The sequence below is a fragment of the Octopus bimaculoides genome, chromosome 5, assembly GCF_046866305.1.
Source record: "Octopus bimaculoides isolate indiv1 chromosome 5, ASM4686630v1, whole genome shotgun sequence".
Taxonomy (NCBI): Eukaryota; Metazoa; Mollusca; class Cephalopoda; order Octopoda; family Octopodidae; genus Octopus; species Octopus bimaculoides.
In genome coordinates, this window is record NC_142932.1 from 103,442,015 (window position 1) to 103,462,308 (window position 20,294).

The following is a 20,294-nucleotide window of genomic DNA, read 5'->3' on the forward strand; positions in this document are numbered from 1 at the left end:
AAATTCTTTAAATCACTGAGTTGTCAAATGTGGAAGAAATAACAGAAAAGATATACCATTAAGTATCATACTGAAGGATGTGGGAGTGGAGATGGTGGCAATGATGACATCTGGATGATAAAACTCAACATGTGCAGTAGTAAATGTGTGTTCAGCAGTCTGACTTTCGATATAGAGATTAGAGATAGTGTCTGGACACAAACGCTAGTACATATCCTATTGGCAGAATTTCTGAAGCATCAAACTGCCTTACACTTTTAGTAGTAGCCTGTTATGTTTCGAGTTCAACTCTCACCAAGGTCAACTTTGCCTTTCAACCTTCCAGGATCAATAAAATAAAGTACTAATAATGTATCAGGACTGATTTAATCAATATACCAATCCTTAAAATTAGGGGTCTTAGGCCTATGTTAAAAATCAATATCATAAACCTGGTTGATACTTGTAAAGTGGACATACTGAACCTCTGCAATTAAATGAGTTAGAAGGTGCTTATCTCAGAAATCAGTGACATTCAGTAGATGCCAAATTTTCACTGGGCTATTATGCCTGTCTATCAGAGTAACTTTTCCCCAGGGAAGAACTTTTAATGATTATGATAAGTTTATGATGATAAAATAGTTTGATGTTGAAAGATAAATACAATAAGATGAAGACTGTGTGTCAATAATCAACAATATTATATAAATAATATAAATCAGTCTTAGTAAGCCATTCTGAAAAAGTGAATAAAATGACATGTAAACAAAAATTAGTATTCATACAAAAATGTTTATGAATGTGTCTTCATATTTGTGAACGTTGAGAACTGTTAACAAATACATTTGTGAAACATGTTTTTTTTTTTTTTAATCTATAATTGATTTTCAAAGTCACGTGAGTGAGAACAAATCTCTGATATTATGGGTATGTGAGAAAGAGTAAAAGTATATGAGAGACAAGTCTTTTTGTTTTCTTTTCAACAAGCTAATCACCAAAGATTTAGGTGGATCCACAACAATCTCTAAAGAAATTGAGAAATCCAGACTATTAGTTTGGATGAAAATGACTGGAAGAACCATGCAGATATACAAAAGGTAGCCATTTTATTTGCTAAAAAATAGTGACCTCAACAACATATGCATGTGAGCCAATGGTGTTCTTTAATTGGTGGAAATTCAACACCTGTTATTGCTACAGATAATGTGTTGGATAGGCCAAACTTTGATCAATTGGTTATAACCATCAATATTGTATATGGTCCAAAACATTTAAGCAATGGTAGAGTAGCAACTTAATGTAGTATTGAGAAATTGCTGTGGATAACAATGTACTTCCCCATGCCACCCCCCTCCACCCCACTCCCTGTTGCAGCACAAACTTGGGGCTAAATGGCCTCAGCTATTCAGAAACAAGAGTCTTACCTCACAGATATAATGCAATGCCTGTGACAAAATACAAATTTCAAAACTGTTGACTGGTTGGATAGTTCCCTACTTATTCAGTAATATGTGAACTGAGAATTATGACAACAGAAGTGAAAGTTAAATGAATACACTGTTGAACGAAGTCTATGTTATTTTGTTGTTATATTGCTAGATGCTTTGTTAGATGTGCTTAGCAAACCTATGGCACAAGTGGAAATTCTACCCACAGTAATCTACCTTTAATACAGGCCATGTTGTCACACAATATAGAACTTGAAATATGTGATCCTCTAGAATAGAGATAACAGAGGAATTTAATAAGAGAGATTTTTGCTATATTAAGACAGTTAAACATATATATCTAGAACATTCTACCATTCTACCAAAAGTAACAGTTATTTGATGACAATAATGCAGTGTGTACTTTTCTGTAGTGTTGTCATTTTGGATCAAAAAGTGTCACTAGACACTCAGTGATATGTAATAATGAAGAAAACAAACAAGAGACAAACATTAATTATATAAAGGATATTAGAAGAAGGAACAAGTGATGAAGACATGAAAGGGGAATTAGATATGACTATGAAAGACTTGAAATAGCTCCTGGTTGACTTTGAGCCAAGGGTCTTTAATAACTTTGAGACTTATCTGATTTAGCAGGTATTATCCATAAACTCATTCTAGCTGCAGCAAATTCTCTAGAAATACCATGAGTGCAAAGCAATGGTGTTGAAGGTGTGGTGGAGTGCTAGAAAACACTTTTATATTTTTATGAACTCCCTCTAAGTTACAGGGTTTTAAGAGACTGTCAGGCTATTTCTACACTAATCATCTCTTTCTCTCTCTAGCCACAATGGTGGATATCAATAAAATTTCCAGCCAATAGTACAGAAAAAAATATGTGTCAATATAAGTTATCAATAGACCGATATGAATTTGAAGAGCTGAAATATTGTTCAAGTCTTTACTTTTTCTCAATGCCGGTATAGTCTCAATTAATCAAAGTTTTTTTGCTCATCACATTAATTAATACATAGTTCACTAAGTGGGGAAACCTTATAAACCATGATTTTCTCTTCAGGAGTTTTAAATACTATTTTGGGAAACAAAAGTGAGAGTAGAAATGCCTTGTTTAGCTTATTAAAAAAGGATTCTATAAAACAATGTGGATGCATCCAAATTAGTATAGGTAAACTGGGTTCCATTAAAGAATTAAATTATGGTGTGAGATAGGCAAAGAGTTCTTTTAGGATATAATCTGTGGAAGCATTTCTTTATAGACCACACCAAAACAGTAAAACTATTGATATACTGATGACTTGAAGGAAAAGGAAAAACAAAGCTGTATTGTCAAGATATCAATGCTACTTAATTTTACAAATAAGTTAGTCTGAGATACTCACATACAATTCAACAAGTACTATTTTGTTTATTTTCTCTTAAAATGGCACACCAACCATTAAGTGTAAACAGTAGCTTTATACAATACTTGCACTGAAGCAGATGACAATTCAAAGCTTGTAAGCTAGTCAGTCCATTATCAATTATGATGGAGCATTTTATGCATGAGAAACATAATCACATATACATGTAGATGTAGATAACACCTCTTAGCTATCTGGAATAAACAGATTTGTGGGTCACAACTAGTCAAACGTCCATCTACTTGTATATCATAAGTCTATTCAATCAGAGCTGACTTGTATTACCCAACAACAATTTGATTACTTTTAGTTATATCTATTATTTTCTAAGTTTATACAGTTGAACTCTCACAAAAATGAGCCAAAAATATATCATACTTAGTAAGTGGAAATGAGTTTGTGATTGAGATGTCCTTGAAGTGAGAATTATTTTTATCATTCTCACAGTGGGAATATAGCAAGGATAATTAAGGTTGTGCTATTAACTGGTAGACCTATATGTCTCTATTAAAACAGAAATTGTCTTTAAAAACAAAACTACGACAATGAGAAATGGGTTCACAGTGTATGTCTATGCAATCTCAGATTCCATTGCTATTATTACCAAACCCCTTTAAGTACAAGAAATAACTAAGTGTACAATAAAAGTGGAAAAAATATATATCATTAGATTGAGGAAATGAGTCAAAAATCATTGTGCTTGTGTTCACAGATGTGATTCACAGCAGGCTATTAGAGCTACTATAAAGAATCCCCTACTAAATCTTCAACTGAAGAAAAGACAAATCAAAAGATTGCAACATGTGTGACATAGACAACATCATTCAGGAATTTCAAGATGACAGTCTCAAGATATAATCTGGAGCTTAAAAATAAACATAAAACAGACATCTGTGCAAAACATTTCAAATGGATGGGGAAATGGATTTTACTCAAAGGAAAGAAGCACATTCTTAATACCTCTTAAAAGGTTCACATCTCACTTTGACTTAGTCCTTCTCTTTGTAGAGTGTCAGAATAAATAGTTACAATAAGTTTTCAATTCATGAATATAATTGTCAGATTTTATCTTTAATGATTTTTCAATTCATAAAACATTACTTATAAATATAATAATTAAATAAATATTTCAATGAGTAGAGTTGATAAAATCAGTAATTGTAATATCTTAATTTCATCTGTATGGTTTAACACCACCACCTGGCTCATGAAGGCTTTTAGTGGTGTAATGCACTGTTGCAACATTCAGAACAAGTTCCTAGTCTAAGGATCTTCCTTCTTTCTACCAGTTTTGAAGAACCTGCTCTTCCTCCAATAACTAAACCAATAAAAGACTATTTGTATCCCTATTATGGTCTGTCATCAGTTACTATGTAAAATCAAAAGAATTATAGGCATTCTGCACAGCCTCTAATAAGAATTTTTTAATTTGTGCTGATTTAAGAGAAAACTCTCAATGAAAATCACAGAAAGCACTACAGAACATATCAATTAAGAAATACATAGATGTAGGTACAGGCATAGCTATATGGTTAAGAGGCTTACTTTTCAGCCATGTAGGCTCAAGTTCAGTCCTACTGCATGGTAGCTTGGGCAAGTGTTTTCTACTAAAACCCCAGGTTGACCAAAGCCTTGTGAGTGAATTTGTCAGATGGAAACTAAAAGAAGCTTATAACACACACACATATATGTATGTACCCTTTTCTTGGCATCATGTGATGGTTGTAAACAAGTATCACCATCATAAGGTGTGTTATTTATTTCCAGTCTTCCAAGAAAAAAATGCCTGGTTATGCAGATATATTACTTGCTTGGAAACAGATGAGGGATGGTGACAGGAAGATCATCCAGCTGCAGAAAATTAGCCCCAACAAATATGAACCATGCAAGCATAGAAAAGTGGACAGTGCAAAATTTTCAAGCAACAGGATATAGAGGAAGCATAATGGACCAGAACAGGAAACAAAGGATATCAAATGGAGTTGTTTAGTTAAACAGTTCTAAAGCGAAAGGGATTCTCGCCATCTTATTTGTTTAAATTTAACAGAAACTAAATTGAAACACTGACTCAAGGCTTGTGGCAGTTTGTGAAATGACTATTTTATTTTTGTTCTGTTTGTTAGCTGGCAATCTCAGATATGCCAGTAGCATGAAAAATGCACCCAGTGTACACAGTGATGTGATTGACATTAGGGAAGGAATCCAGCCATAGAAACCATTCCAAAGCTGACACTGGAACACAATGCAGCCCTGCAGTGCACCAGATCCTGTCAAACTGTCCAACACATGCCAGCATAGAAAACAAACATATGATGATGATCGTTGTTGTTGTCATCGACAGTCATCAAGCTCAATCTATCATGTTACACAGAATAGAAGTGATTCATGTATTTATTACACTCATTTCCATAACTGAAATTCATTACCTCATGACACTTTAAGAGAACTTCCAAGAAGTACTATTTTGGTTTAACTATATCATTTCAGGTGTTGTAGAAACGTTCTATATTTAGCCTTTTTTTAAATTCTAGAATCAGTCATATTAATTATAATTCATAGATATCACACCACAACCATCACTGTACATAGTAGTTGGCACATTTTTATTTCTTTATAATCAGTTTAACTATCAGTATACCCATAGTTCATATAAAGGAAAGAAAGCATGTGGAATCTCATTTTTCTCTTCTTTAAATCATCACAAGCAACTCAAAAAACTATTTTTATATAGAGTATACAATATTTGTCCTATATCTCCAGACAGTTCACTTGTGTATTTTATGTGTAATCAGTCAAAAGTAATAGGCAGTAGTCAATTATATTATCCCAAAATCCTTTACCTCAAATATGAGCAAGAGTTAGTGATAGGTTGGGGCTATAGCAGAAGACACTTGCCCAAGATATTACTCAGTGGGACTGAACCTGAAACCATGTGATTAGGAAGCAAACCTCTTAATAGGCATGGCTGTCTGCATATGTGCACATATATATATATGGAGCAAATAATTGTTGAGAAAATATTTGCAAAGATGTCATTGACTATTATTCTTAGTGTAACAATTTAAAAATGATAATAATAGAATCAATAATATAGGCAATTGCAGGCCCAAAAAAGAGCATTAAATAGCTGAAGGATTATAATCAAAGACATGCTAGGTATGTCTACCTGCTAGAAATAACAGTCAAAACTCTTATTTTGGTGATTTAAATAAGACTTTTGACTTATTTCCAGCAGGTGGACATACTTAGTATGTCTTTTGATTAATTTTATATATATATTATATATATATATTGGTTACAGCTATCCTGACAAAGGGACACAAACACACACACACATGATAGGCTTCTTTCAGTTTCCATCAACCAAATTCACTGACAATGCTTAGGGCTATAGTAGAAGACAATTGCCCAAGGTGCCACACAATGAAATTGAACCTGAAATCATGTGGATGGGATGCAAACTTGTTAACCACACAGCCATACTTGCTATAAAAATTTAATTTTCATCCTATCAAATTAAAATTTATAAAATTCAGTAGAAGCCTTCATTATGACCAGTTAAAAAGTAGTGAACTGCTAGATTCATTTTGTTGTTGGCACTCCGTTGCTTACGACGTCGAGGGTTCCAGTTGATCTGATCAACGGAACAGCCTGCTCATGAAATTAACGTGCAAGAGGCTGAGCACTCCACAGACACATGTACCCTTAACGTAGTTCTTGGGGATATTCAGCGTGACACAGAGTGCGACAAGGCTGACCCTTTGAATTATAGGCACAACAGAAACAGGAAGTAAGAGTGAGAGAAAGTTGTGGTGAAAGAGTACAGCAGGGTTCGCCACCATCCCCTGCCGGAGCCTCGTGGAGCTTTAGGTGTTTTCACTCAATAAACACTCACACGCCCGGTCTGGGAATCGAAACCGCGATCCTATGACTGCGAGTCCGCTGCCTTAACCACTGGGCCATTGCGCCTCCACGGTAGATTCATTAACACACTGGAAAAAAAATGTCTAGCAGTATTTCTTCCAGCAACATGCTGAGTTCAAATTCTGCTGAGGTTAACTTTGCCTTTCATCCTTTCTTACTCAATAAAACATGTACCAGTTGAGCACTAGGGGTTGATGTAAACAACTAGCCCCTTCTCCCATAAACTTTCAGATCTTGTGCATATAGTAGAAAAAACTCTAATTCAGTTGGCCCTACTATGCACCTTTCTACTAAAATATTACTATAATAGATCTAGAAATCTACACTAGTCCCATACCTTTTAAAATTTGAAATACCATATTTTAACATGTATAAGGAACTCTTTTTTCGTCAAAACTTAGGTTAAAAAAATATGGGAGTTTCTTGTACATGGATTGTATTATAATCCCTTACAAAACCTTTTTCCCAAATTTTAAGTCCCAAAAATTAGGAGGTTCCTTATACATGTTAAAATACGGTAATAAATAAATACAATATAATCCACTCGACCTATTCATTCACACTAAAAATTCCCCCTCGTACTGATTTCATATTTGATAATATTTCTCCTCCAGCCTTTTCCTCTTCTCCTCCCATTTATTCCTTTATTTGTCTTCCATTCGTTTTTTTATTAGTCTTTTATTCTAAAAATATACATTCTTTACAATCTCACTTCTCTATTTTTAACTTTTATATTCTCTTCAGTTTCCAACAGTAGTTTTGATCAATTTCATATCTCCACATGTGCTAACGTCTTTGACTTCAGTTCAGATTCCTCAATTACACTACTACAGTGACTACTACTACCACTGCTGCTGCTACCTTTCTATCATGCCTAAAACTAAGAACATCTATATAAATGCTACATCCTATTCATGTGAATTGTTTGATAAGCTTTCCTCGATGAAACTTCAAAGTTACAGTCAATTTTCCATAAAATATTTGACACAACATCATGTACTGAGTCCTTCGAAGTCACAGTCAATTCTTATATATGTGATTCTACATCATATATTTAGTCCTTCGAAGTCACAGTCACCTTTCTTATATACTTGATTCTGCATAATGTATTGAGCCCTTCAAAATCAGTCAACTTTTGTAGAATAGATATTTGGCACTGTATTGTATATTGAGTCCTTTCTCTAATTAATATTTGTAGATTTATTCAAAAAGAAAAGGTTTATAATAATCTAAAAATGTTTCTAAAGATGATATGGAATTATGTAGAATGAAAACTTCAATACAGACAATGATAAACAGTAAGTACCACAAGCTGAAAAGAAACTTCCAGCAATTTGATAGTATACTTTTATTTTGGGCTGAAGCTATTTTCCTTCAGTAATACCATTAGGAAAGACATGAACATCACACCCTCACAAAGGGATTTTATTGCTAAGAGAAATAAACTCCTATAGAGTGGAATACAATGAAACTAAGCGTAAGATTTATCATCCTAAACTTTGAAAGTGTCTAGCTGCTGCAAAGATCACTAATATAGCCTACTTTTAAAACTTAATAAATTAAGCATCTATATATATAGTTGTTCACCTGTTAGAATAGCAGCAAAGTTTCCTTCAAACAATATTTACTGTCTTGAAAAAGAACACATTACATAATGCATTCCTAGAAACCTTTAAAACTACAGGATGATTGTTGTTATAAATTTGATTAGGTCTGCTCCAAGTTGACACAGGCTAAATAACAACAGCTAAATTATCCTAATAGTAAATCATGTTTACGAATGCAAATAAAACAAGGAACCACAAAGCATATAGAAAAGAAAAAAGGGCTAAAAGGCTAAAATAATATTTATTTAAAATGGCTTACTTGACAAAGTTTTTAGTTGTATTGAATGCTTAGCATTCAAAATGGGTAAAGGAATAAGATGACAAAACATGCGTTCTGTCACGTAGGCACCAAGTTAATACTAAAAGTTTAAATTAAGGAAAGACCATATGAAATTATATCCATGTGGTGTAAGAACTTAAGAGATACAATTTCAGTTTGGGAAGTTATATTCCAACAGAGCCAATGAATGAAAATATGCACCTGAATAATCCAAGATATATATTCTTATGTTTTACATAATAATATGTATTGATAACTAATATTAAATTTATGGAAAGGTTTTTTTTTCCTTTTAATCTTGCAACAAGCTGAAAGAACTAAACACAATTCTGTTGTCTTAAGAAGAAATTTATGGGCTCTTAAGCAACAGAACAAAGTGAAAGTTGCACAAAATTGAGTACAAAGTGTGTTGTTGCCATGCAACAAAGCACTTCACACACAAGCATCATGCTATCTGCCCTTCTCTCTAAAAGAGAAGCCCTTTCTTTCAAGCAGTGGTAATGACTCCTTGAATTTTCTACAACCAATTCATATTCTATCACACTTTCAGAAAACCTGCCCAACCACTACTAAGAAAAACACCAAAGTAACAAAAGCTATCAACTGCTTGTAGGGAGTTACCTGATCTCTTAGCAGAATCTATCTCTTGAGTGCTCTTAGTACTTATTGCCCCAGTGAACCTACTACATATGAAATTTATCTTCTCTGTTAACTGGCTTTTAATTCCACCACAACTTTTGTGTCCATTGATTACACTAGACACAACTTAAGGATTCTCTACAAACTCTTTTTCTGCAAATGGAGCATAGCCTTTTCACTGATACTACAATTGGCCTTCCAACTTACTGAAATTTTTGTTTTTCAATAAGTTTACTTAAAGGCCTTTCATTGCCAAATTCTGCTTCCATGTCTGGAATTCCTGCTTGAATCCTTCTACAGATTCTGTTGTAAGAGCTATGTTGTTGGCAGCATTCAGAAGTTTCCAAGGACAGCCAATCTTAAATTCTTTGTTACAGCTTGAAGGATTATAAATTAACAGGAGGAACTGAGAACTGAATCCTAGTAGACCACTACCTGCACACCACATTTATTACTGAACACATTGCTAACAGCATCTCTGTATACGACATGTATATCCTTCACAAGTCATTCATCTACTCCTAGTTTCCTCAGTGCCCACCAGATCACAGAATAAAGGATTTCATCAAAGGCTTTGTCCAAATCAACAAATGCTGGGTGTAGGGGCTTACTCCAAGATCTGTTCCCTTAGCTTGCAGATGTCTTACTTGGAACATGGTATTAGTGGTATCTCTTTCTGGAACACAGCCAAACTGTATCCTATCCAGGTTAATTTTGTTCCTAATCATTTTCGCAATAACTCTTGATAAAAAATATTTGTAACTGTAACCCAAAAATATGATACCACTATAGTTTCCTCTCTCTAGTGCATCACCTGTGTCCTTGTAGCAGTTTACAATGATACTGTAGCATCAATCACTGAGATTGAACCCTACCTATTTTACCTGATTTACTTCTTGAGAGACTAACCAGTATCAAACTTCACAGGTGTTTTAAGCATCTCAGCAATTATCCTTAGTGGACCAGTTGTTTTCCCTACCTTCATATTCTTAATACCCCTATCTTCTATACAGCTGTCAACTGTCATTTGGACTGAGAGATAGAGGTCTACCTTTGTGAAAGAAGTGCTTGATATGAGAATATTAGACTCTGTCTCTGTTCATATAATTGCCAAAAAAAAAAACACTGGTTATAAGTATTTCTAGATACACTGAGTAACAGAGATAAGCTTCTGACAAAAGTTTCTGCTTTAGTACTGGAATGGCATTAAAGTGGGAAAGTTTTATCTCATTATAGGAAACGCCAGTTTATACATTATAGAAGCCAATTCACTTCTTTTAAACCCCAAATCTATGAAAACTGGCAGAATCATCATCATCATCATCATCGTTTAACGTCCGCTTTCCATGCTAGCATGGGTTGGACGATTTGACTGAGGACTGGTGAAACCGGATGGCAACACCAGGCTCCAGTCTGATTTGGCAGAGTTTCTACAGCTGGATGCCCTTCCTAACGCCAACCACTCAGAGAGTGTAGTGGGTGCTTTTACGTGTCACCCGCACGAAAACGGCCACGCTCGAAATGGTGTCTTTTATGTGCCACCCGCACAAGCCAGTCCAGGGGCACTGGCAACGATCTCGCTCGAAAATCCTACAGGAGCCAGTCAGGCGGTACTGGCAACGGCCATGCTCAAAATGGTGCATCTCATGTGCCACCCGCACAAGAACCAGTCCAGGGGCACTGGCAACGATCTTACTTGGCTTGCCGGGTCTTCTCACGCACAGCCCATTTCCAAATGGAGTTAAAAAATGACTACAGTAGAATTTTGGGTAAATCTGTTAAACTAAAAATCACATTGTCAAGTCACTATAGTATTTCTTTAACTAACATGCTGTTATTAACTAACATGCAGTATTCCAAACATTATGTTACAAGTGAAAATTCTATATAAATGTGCCAGTGCAGAAAAGAAGAAGCCTGAAAAATTCCACTGCATTTTGCTCATGCTTCAAAGGAAAAACTAGAGTCTTTAGATTGAAAGAGTAGAAGATTAAAGGATGATGAACTATAGAAATCAGCATCTCTTGTTAAATTCATTGTATGTTTATAAGATGTTCATGGAGACCCATAGAGGGATTGCTTCTTACAAATAAGTTGAGTGACACAGTGTGCACTGATCTGAAGGAACACATTTACAAGAAGTCCTGGATTCTGAATTTTAGTGGTGCCACTACTAGATACTCTGCTGTCAGATTATTGAAAACTAAGAAAATTGAATAAATCATTAGGAATGTACCTTTGATGTTGTCATCTTATTTTGAAACTCCCAGTCAATTTTAAAGCAAAAATGAAGGTGAATTTAACACAAAAAGGATCTTCATTCTCTTTTCCTGACATCATATTCAACCATTGACAGTATTTTGTTTTTGCTTTTGGTTATGTGTCATAGTCCCCCCCCCCCCTTTCTATTCATTGCATCTATTAATTTTATATTTCACTCTTTTATTCCAGCCTGCTTCTTTTAGTCCTATCTTTTAAATCAACATTTTTCTGATTCAAGACTCTACTTTTCTCAGTAAATAGATCCTCACACTTTTCCTTTACTATATATGTATTTTTCACATTTCTTTTAAGTTCCCTAATCATAATTTCCTTGTCAGAGTCCTTTTTGATTTTGCACACCATCATTTAACACAGGCACCTTCAGTAAAATGCATCTCCATGTCTAACTGATACAACCTTCACTATTCAACACTCTGGCAAGATTTTACCATCTTTTGAAGTTTTGGTTTCAATAGCATATTTGGTCACCAGTAGCATGGTTTTCATCAGCATAACTTCTCACTTTAAACCTCAGTGTTCTTCTTAATCTCCTCACTAGTCTGTCTTCCATGAAACTCTGTATGAAATTTAGTTTAATCACGATACTAGTTGTCATGGTTAGAAACAGAAGCACTACAGAAAACATTAGAAAATGTGAAGTATGAGTCAGAGATAGTCTTGGCATGGGCAATTAATGCAAAAATGCACTCCTGAATTACTTAGGACATAGTCCAAATGAACACACTCATAGTTCTGAGAGACTGGTTACCTGCTCTGGAATTCACAACAATCAGTGACTTTCATACTGAAAGAAAGAATTTCATGGAAGTTGAGGCTAGTGAGAAAAATGAGGAGAGCACTGATGTCTAAAGCAAGGAGTTATGTTGATGAAGATTTTGTTACTGGTAACCAAATTTATTATAAAACCTATAAAGGTATTGGTCAAAGAAGATTCGATTAATTAATTATGGAGGAGCATTTTACAGAATGCGTCTATGTCAAATGATGGTTACAAGAACAAAAAAAATTCTGGCAAGGAAGTTGTGATGGAAGAACCTAAAAGAAGCATGAAAAATACAACTGCAGTGAAAGAGGAAGAATGTGAAAAATATATCTTTTCTCGTTAGATGGTTCTGAATCAGAACAAAGTTGATTTAAAAGATAAGACTGAATAACCAGGTAGAAATATAAAATGAATGTGTGTAAGAAATAGAAAGGAGAAAAAAACTATGGCAACACAGCCAAAGGCAAAAGTGAAATAGTAACTGGCTGAATATAATACCAGGAAAAGAGAAAGATCATTTATGTGTTAACTGAAACATGTGCGTCAATGAGGAGTGGTAACTCAGAAAACTGTTCAAGTAGACAAGCATGAGAAAAGGTGCTGGTGCTAAGCATAAGGAATGAGATATGAGGAATCATGATGTATATGATATACATGAATGTGTAAGAAAACTACATTAACACAGTGGGTAATTGCTGAGAAACACAAAGATAATAATAAGGGGCTGATGAAGTCCCGTCTTGTTGCACATGGTTGTGAGGAAGAGTCAAGTGATCTAAAAGCAGACTCTCCAACATGCAACTGTGAAGCCATGCAATTAATAATGTTAACTGCATGTTATGAATAGGCAAGTGCAGACTCTTGATTTCACCTCAGAATTTTTGCAAAGTGATAATGCTAAAGAGAGAGTTGTTCCTTCAGTTAATTTCTGATGTGTGTTTAAAGTCATAGATGTAGAAACTGAAGTGATGCACCTGTAGGTTGAATGATGCAGTTTGGTCATGGTATAAGAAAGTTACTCAAGTATAGACTGAACCAGGAAGAATAGAAAATGCTTATTGCAATGATTTATTTCTCTGGCATTATTGCTAGTAGAAAACTGATGGATATTCTGACAATGCATATTGATGATTTTGTGTTCTGTAGAAATGAAGTATTTGAGAAGGATGTGATTGCAGTATTGAAAAAGAAATTTAACCCTTTAGCATTCAGATTTCTCTAACAAATGTAATGCCTATTTATTCACATTGGTTCAAATTAATCATGCATTATCATGTAGCTTTGAGATTTTGATGATGTGATTGCTTATTTTTAGAATAACATTATAGCATAGGTGTGCTAATTTGAACATAATCTAGATACGGCCGAATAAAATGGTAAAGGGTTAATGTAAAATCTAATAAGAGAGGAAACTCAGGCATTTGAATGTTAATCATTCCAAGAGTGGAATTACTGTAGACCAAGATTTATATATATTCATATCTCCTATAGAAATAAAGAAAAGATCATGACAAATGACAGACAAGAGAGGGCCATTGATGCCTTACTTTCACCAGTAACATTATACAGTGAATAGAAAAAATGATGAGTGATGAAGATAAATGATAGATAGATGGAAGTGCTTTTGGTTTTCCAAACCTTATGTGTACAAGTTTCTTTCATCTGGTGGGTAGGACAATATGGTTGCAAAGTAGGTGTGGTATAATAATTGATTTTTGTAGCCTACAAAGAAATATATTTATGGATCATTTAATTGAAAAGGTGAAAAAAATTAGCTTCTGGAGAAAAAAGTAACAGACTAAAGAGGAGGAAACATTCAACTGTTTAGCATTTAAACCAGAAATATTTGACCCAAATATTCTACCTTGTTTTATGCTTAGACAGGCTAGATTTAGCCTTTCACACATACCCTACTATGTTATTCTGATAATAAACCACCACATCATTGAAATCTTGAAGCTAGGAGATAATGCATGATTATTTCAAAACAATCTGAATAAATAAGCATTAAATTTGACAGAGTAATCTGAATGTTAAAGGGTTAAGAGATAATGCTGGAAAGGAAAAACAGGGTAAAGCTATTGTTCTGGTAGAATAGATGACATTAGTGTTGTTTAATTCAGGTTAAGTGGTTTAAGTTAGATCTATTCAATGTAAGCAATTAGTCGTTACCCTGGTTGATTTTTTGTCATTGTTTGCATTTATTCATTCATGAATATAAACACAGGTAACCAGAGATTAGATTTCTATAGCAGCACAGATTGATTACAAGCCAAATTTAGTGGTTGAAAGTTAGCATTCAAACATATCTCCAACTAAGTAAAAAAGTTAATGTTTAACTCTTTAGCATTTAAACTGGCCACATCCAGCCCAAATATTCAATTGGTTTTATATTTGAACCAGCCAGTTAGACCTCTCACACCTATCCTACAATGTCATTCTAAAATTATACAATCACATCATTGAAATTTCGAAGCTGCAAGATGATACAAGATTAATCCATAAAACAATGTGAATAAATAAATATTACATATGACAGAGTAATCTGAATACTAAAATACTAGTTTTCTACAGGGTGTCCACAAGGTCTGGGTACATGGAGTAAATAAAATCATAACATAAACAATTAAATATAAAAAATAATAATTTCTTAAAGTATGTGTTAATCCCCATGTGGTTACATGGAGTAAATAAAATCATAACATAAACAATTAAATATAAGAAATAATAATTTCTTAAAGTATGTGTTAATCCCCATGTACCCAGACTTTGTGGACACCCTGTAGATAAAGGAGGATGTTACTCTTTGGTATTTGTATAAATTTTTCATTGATAGTGGATGGACATATACATATATAAGTGTTTTGTTTCAAATTTTGTACACAATCTCAGAAGTTAGTATACATACATTTCCCTACATATATAAATAAACACACACACACATATACCATATTTGATGACATATGACACATTTTTTTCAAAAATAAAATGTCTCCAAAATATTACACCAGGTCGTTTTTGTGAAATTGTGCATATATTACATGCTTCAATGCATTAAGAAATTTTTAACTTGTATATGTGTTGTTGAAACTGTAGTGCAAAGAATAAGCTTATGCATCTTTTATGTTGTTAATTACAGTAATTAAACTTCAACATACAAATATTACATATGGTTCCGGGTTCAGTCCCACTGAGTGGCACCTTGGGCAAGTGTCTTCTACTATAGCCTCGGGCCGACCAAAGCCTTGTGAGTGGATTTGGTAGACGGAAACTGAAAGAAGCCTGTCGTATATATGTATGTATATGTATGTGTGTGTGTGTGTGTGTGTGTATGTTTGTGTGTCTGTGTTTGTCCCCGCAACATCGCTTGACAACTGATGCTGGTGTGTTTACGTCCCCGTAACTTAGCGGTTCGGCAAAAGAGACCGATAGAATAAGTACTGGGCTTACAAAGAATAAGTCCTGGGGTCGATTTGCTCGACTAAAGGCGGTGCTCTAGCATGGCCACAGTCAAATGACTGAAACAAGTAAAAGAGTAAAAGAGATATACAGTAAAATATACATATATGTGCATATGTTTAAATGTGTATATAAATATAAGCATACATACATAAATACAAACACTCATACAGAAAAGAGTACTTATATAGACATGCATACATGTTTACACAGGACATATATATGAATATCAATACATACATACATTTCAATATAGGTTGGGCACCAAGTAACTTTTCAACTGGTTTTGTAAATGGGGTTAATATAAATTTTGTTAATACCTTTAATATCAGTTTCAAATTTTGGCACAAGGCCAGTAACTCCAGGGAGTGAATAAGTCAATTACATTGACCCCAGTGCTTAACTGGTACTTATTTTATTGACCCTGAAAGGACGAAAGACAGCTGACCCAGCTGTATATGAACTCAGAATGTAAAGTCAGAAGAAATGCTGCTAAGCAATTTATCCAATACGGAACAATTCTGCCAGTTTACCACCTACTGATACTTTTAATCGTCATTTAACGTCCGCTTTCCATGCTAGCATGGGTTGGACGATTTGACTGAGGACTGGTGAAACCAGATGGCTACACCAGGCTCCAATCTGATTTGGCAGAGTTTTTACAGCTGGAAGCCCTTCCTAATGCCAACCACTCCGAGAGTGTAGTGGGTGCTTTTACGTGCCACCAGCACGAAGGCCAGTCAGGCGGTACTGGCAACGGCCATGCTCAAAATTGTGTATTTTATGTGCCACCCGTACAGGAGCCAGTTCGGCGGTACTGGCAACAAACCTTTAGTATTAGTTTCAAATTTTGGCACAAAGCCAGCAAGTGTGAGGGTGGAAGCAAGTTGATTACATCACCCCAAGTGCTCAGTTGGTACTTATTTTATTGGCCCTCAAGGATGAAAGATAAAGTCAACCCCAGCAGAATTTGAACTCAGAAGGTAAGGACAGGTGAAATGTTGCTAAGCATTTTGTCCTGTGTGCTAACAATTCTGCCAGCTCAAAGCCTTATTAATACCTTTAATATTAACCACTAAAATTTAACCTATCTTTACCTATAGTCAGATATGGAAACAGAAATGCAGTACCAAAAGCAAATATTCTATCAGCTAAATAAAGATGTGTAAAACATCACAGATGACTGACAGCAACAAAACCAAGGTTACTATTGCCAAACATAGAGATAAATTAATTTATGATGATGCTAAAACTTTTGAATGCAGTTGAGCAATAGATATTAGAATATTAAGAGGTATAAAACATCACAGAAATACAATCAGGTATCAGATCTTAAAACACCTAGCATTAAAATTAACATTTCACAGAATATAAAGAGAAATCTAGTCTAGACTTTACATAAATATTTATTAATATAAAAACAGTCTACAATATACTTGCTCAAACACATACCCACATATATATATATATATATATATATATATATATATATAATTTTTTCACACCCTCACATATACAAATACATACACACAAACACACTTGATAAATATATATATATATATATATATATATATATATATATATATATATATATATATATATATATATATATATATAGGGAGAATTCACAAAAAAATCAAAAGACGAAGACAGGTGGTGTAGAAAACAAACAGATGTATTAGTATAACGCTTGGGAATTGAAAAAGTCTTTAACATTTCGAGCCTATGCTCTTCCACAGAAAGGAACACAGAAAGAAACAAGGAGAAACAGAAAGAAACTAGCTTAAAAGCCGCATTCTGTGTGAACTTTTGAGCTAGCTCTTGTAGAGAGCTAATAGGGCCTGTGGCCCAAAACTAAAGAGAGCTAAATAGCATGACAATAATACATCTATAATGACTATATATGCACTGGTGATGTTAAGGACAGATGTGAATTAATTATGTAATGCAGTTATTCTATTGTTCCAATCCCAATTTGAATTCCAACTGTTGGCCAATTTGTCCAAAAGTCTTTATCACAATGTAAAATTAATGAAGCTAATGTTATTTATCTCCCCCTTGATCTCTGACATCATCTGACAAATGACAACCAAGATGGTGTGAATCAGCCAAGCTTTACCTGCTAGAAATAGCAACCCAAATGCTTTTAAATCAGATCCCAATGCTGGATGTTCGAGAACCAAATGAAAGGCAGATTTTCAATCCCAGAAACATCCTGATTCTAAAAGTGTATGCTTTTAAAGAAATGAAAAGTCATTAATAAATTCTACTTCAAGGTAGAAGACCAAATCCAGTCTGTCATTTATCTGCAGTCTGAAGAACACAGAATCCACCAAGGCAACCACAACTAACCTAGAGTTGGTTGAGAGAAATGACCTTGCTTAATATATGGGAAAGGTGCAGTGGAATTACAGGCAGTTAATAGAGAAAGCAAACATTTTATATAATAGATGTGCAGGAGTAAAAATCACTAAAAGTGCATGAGGGACAGATTCTCTCAAATGTCCAGAAGAGTCCCAAAAAATAGCTGAGGGCATCCATTACCTTGGTGATCTAATTAGCAGTGGGGAAGGACATTCTGAAAGTTTAACAGCCAAAAGAACAGGCTGGAGAAAGTTTAAGGAGCTATTACTTCTGTTGGTAACAAAAAAAGGTTTCTCTCTCAAAGTGAAAAGTAGACTGTATGATCTGATGTACAAACTGCAATGCTACAAAGTAATAAGATGAGGGCAATGAATGCAGAGGACCTGAAACAACTAGAAAGGAATGAAGCAAGCATGCTCTGCTGAATGTATAATGTCAGTGCACATAAATGACAAAGTATAAATGTGCTGAGAGAAAAACTTGGTATCAAAGGAATCTTATGCAGTGAAACTTATATGTTGTGTGAAAATAAGAAAACTGTATTGGTATGGGCATGTGATGTATACAGATCAGGACAGCTGTATAAGGTGGCAACTGCTTACAGTGGATGGAACCTGTGGAAAAGGGGAAACCCAGGAAGATGTGGGACTAAGTAATGAAGACTGACCTCAGGATGTCAAGGAGGTAATGACAAGGGACTGGGATGATTGGTGAAATACAGAACTCATTTATACAAGCATAGCAAAATAGATGTTAAAATGGTGGTAGTGATGAAGATTGGAAGTATGTGTAAGCAAACATCTGGATTCTGTGCCCAATATGTCCCTGTCAAGTCTAAACCTACTGTCTCCCAATCATCTCTGTGACTCATTATGATTCAATCCCCACCCCATATTATCACTCGCTTATTTACTCTATAAATCCTGCTGTTGTAATTCATGAAAACAGAACTCAATACTACATCTTGTATCACACCCTTCCTGTACTTCCTGACCTCTTTCTTAAGTCACTTCCTATGGACACCCAAGCTTCATTTTCACCATTGATCCATTGACTATCTTCACCCCCTATTTACTGTTGACTGCCTCAACTCCAAATTCTATCTACCACTCACTCTACAACACACACACATATGCACACACCCACCCTTCCTGATCCTTCTATTCCCATGCTCTCTTTCATTCACTTTCTTGAACATTTTACCTTGATAGTACACTCTGGCTCCTTGTCACCATCATCTTTACCTCCCTTCTGACACCACGTCATCTACCCCACCCATCTCCTCCTACTCAACCCACCCCACTATACTTCCAATCATTCTGTGACTCTCGCACTAATCCTTTAACACTAGTCTTTCTTTTTTCTCCCAGTTGTAAGGGCTCTTTGCAGGGCAATCTCATAGTGATGGGGCCAAGAAAAAAGCATGCAACAGACCCTGTTAAGTAGCTGGCATTGGGAAGGGCATCCAGTAATAGAAACTATACCAAAACTGAGACATAACAGCAAGACATGGTCCTCCGGCCAGTTGGATCCCATCAAACCACCCAATCCATGCCAGCATGAAGAGTGAATGTATAATGATGATGATGATAATGTGTGTGTGTGTGTGTGTGTGTGAGTGTACACACGCACGTGCACGAATGCACACACATATCATACTGAAACTTCTTTCAACATCTGACCTAAAGTCATTGCTCTCTCTCTCTATCCTATTTTCCTTTTCAGTAATGGAGGATCTTTAGCCTTCTGAGTCACAAGTGCTGGAACCGCAAAAAGAGTATTTTGTACATTCTGTAAAGTAGTTGGCAAATCAAGTAGCTACAACATAGAGTTGAGATGACTCTTTAGACTTTCCAAGGGGCTTCATGACTTTTCAAGTGCTGATACTGTGAGAAAATGCAAGCAGTACACACTGTAAAGTAGCAGGTATTAGGAAAGACATCCAACTGTAAAAACCATGCCAAATAGGTATTTGAGCATAATATGATTGTCTGTTATCATCATTATTCTATCTGTGCTTTCCATGTCAGTAAGGGTTGGATAGGCCATTACAGTTTAAATCATTTCTTACTGGAGGTCATTGCTCCTATAGACTGATGCTCATACATATCATTTGGTTTGGCTTCTATGGTTGGATGCCATACC

General features: G+C 34.9%; 1 protein-coding gene across 1 annotated transcript in view; it reads right to left on the bottom strand.

Moving 5' to 3' along the window:
- Positions 1–20,294, bottom strand: part of LOC106883505 (prolyl 3-hydroxylase 2) — a 105,944-nt gene that overhangs the window by 78,350 nt on the left and 7,300 nt on the right. The window contains exon 2 of the mRNA XM_089353115.1: positions 13,965–14,048. Coding sequence (XP_089209241.1) covers positions 13,965–14,048 — 84 coding nt within the window. The remainder of the gene's footprint in view (positions 1–13,964; positions 14,049–20,294) is intronic.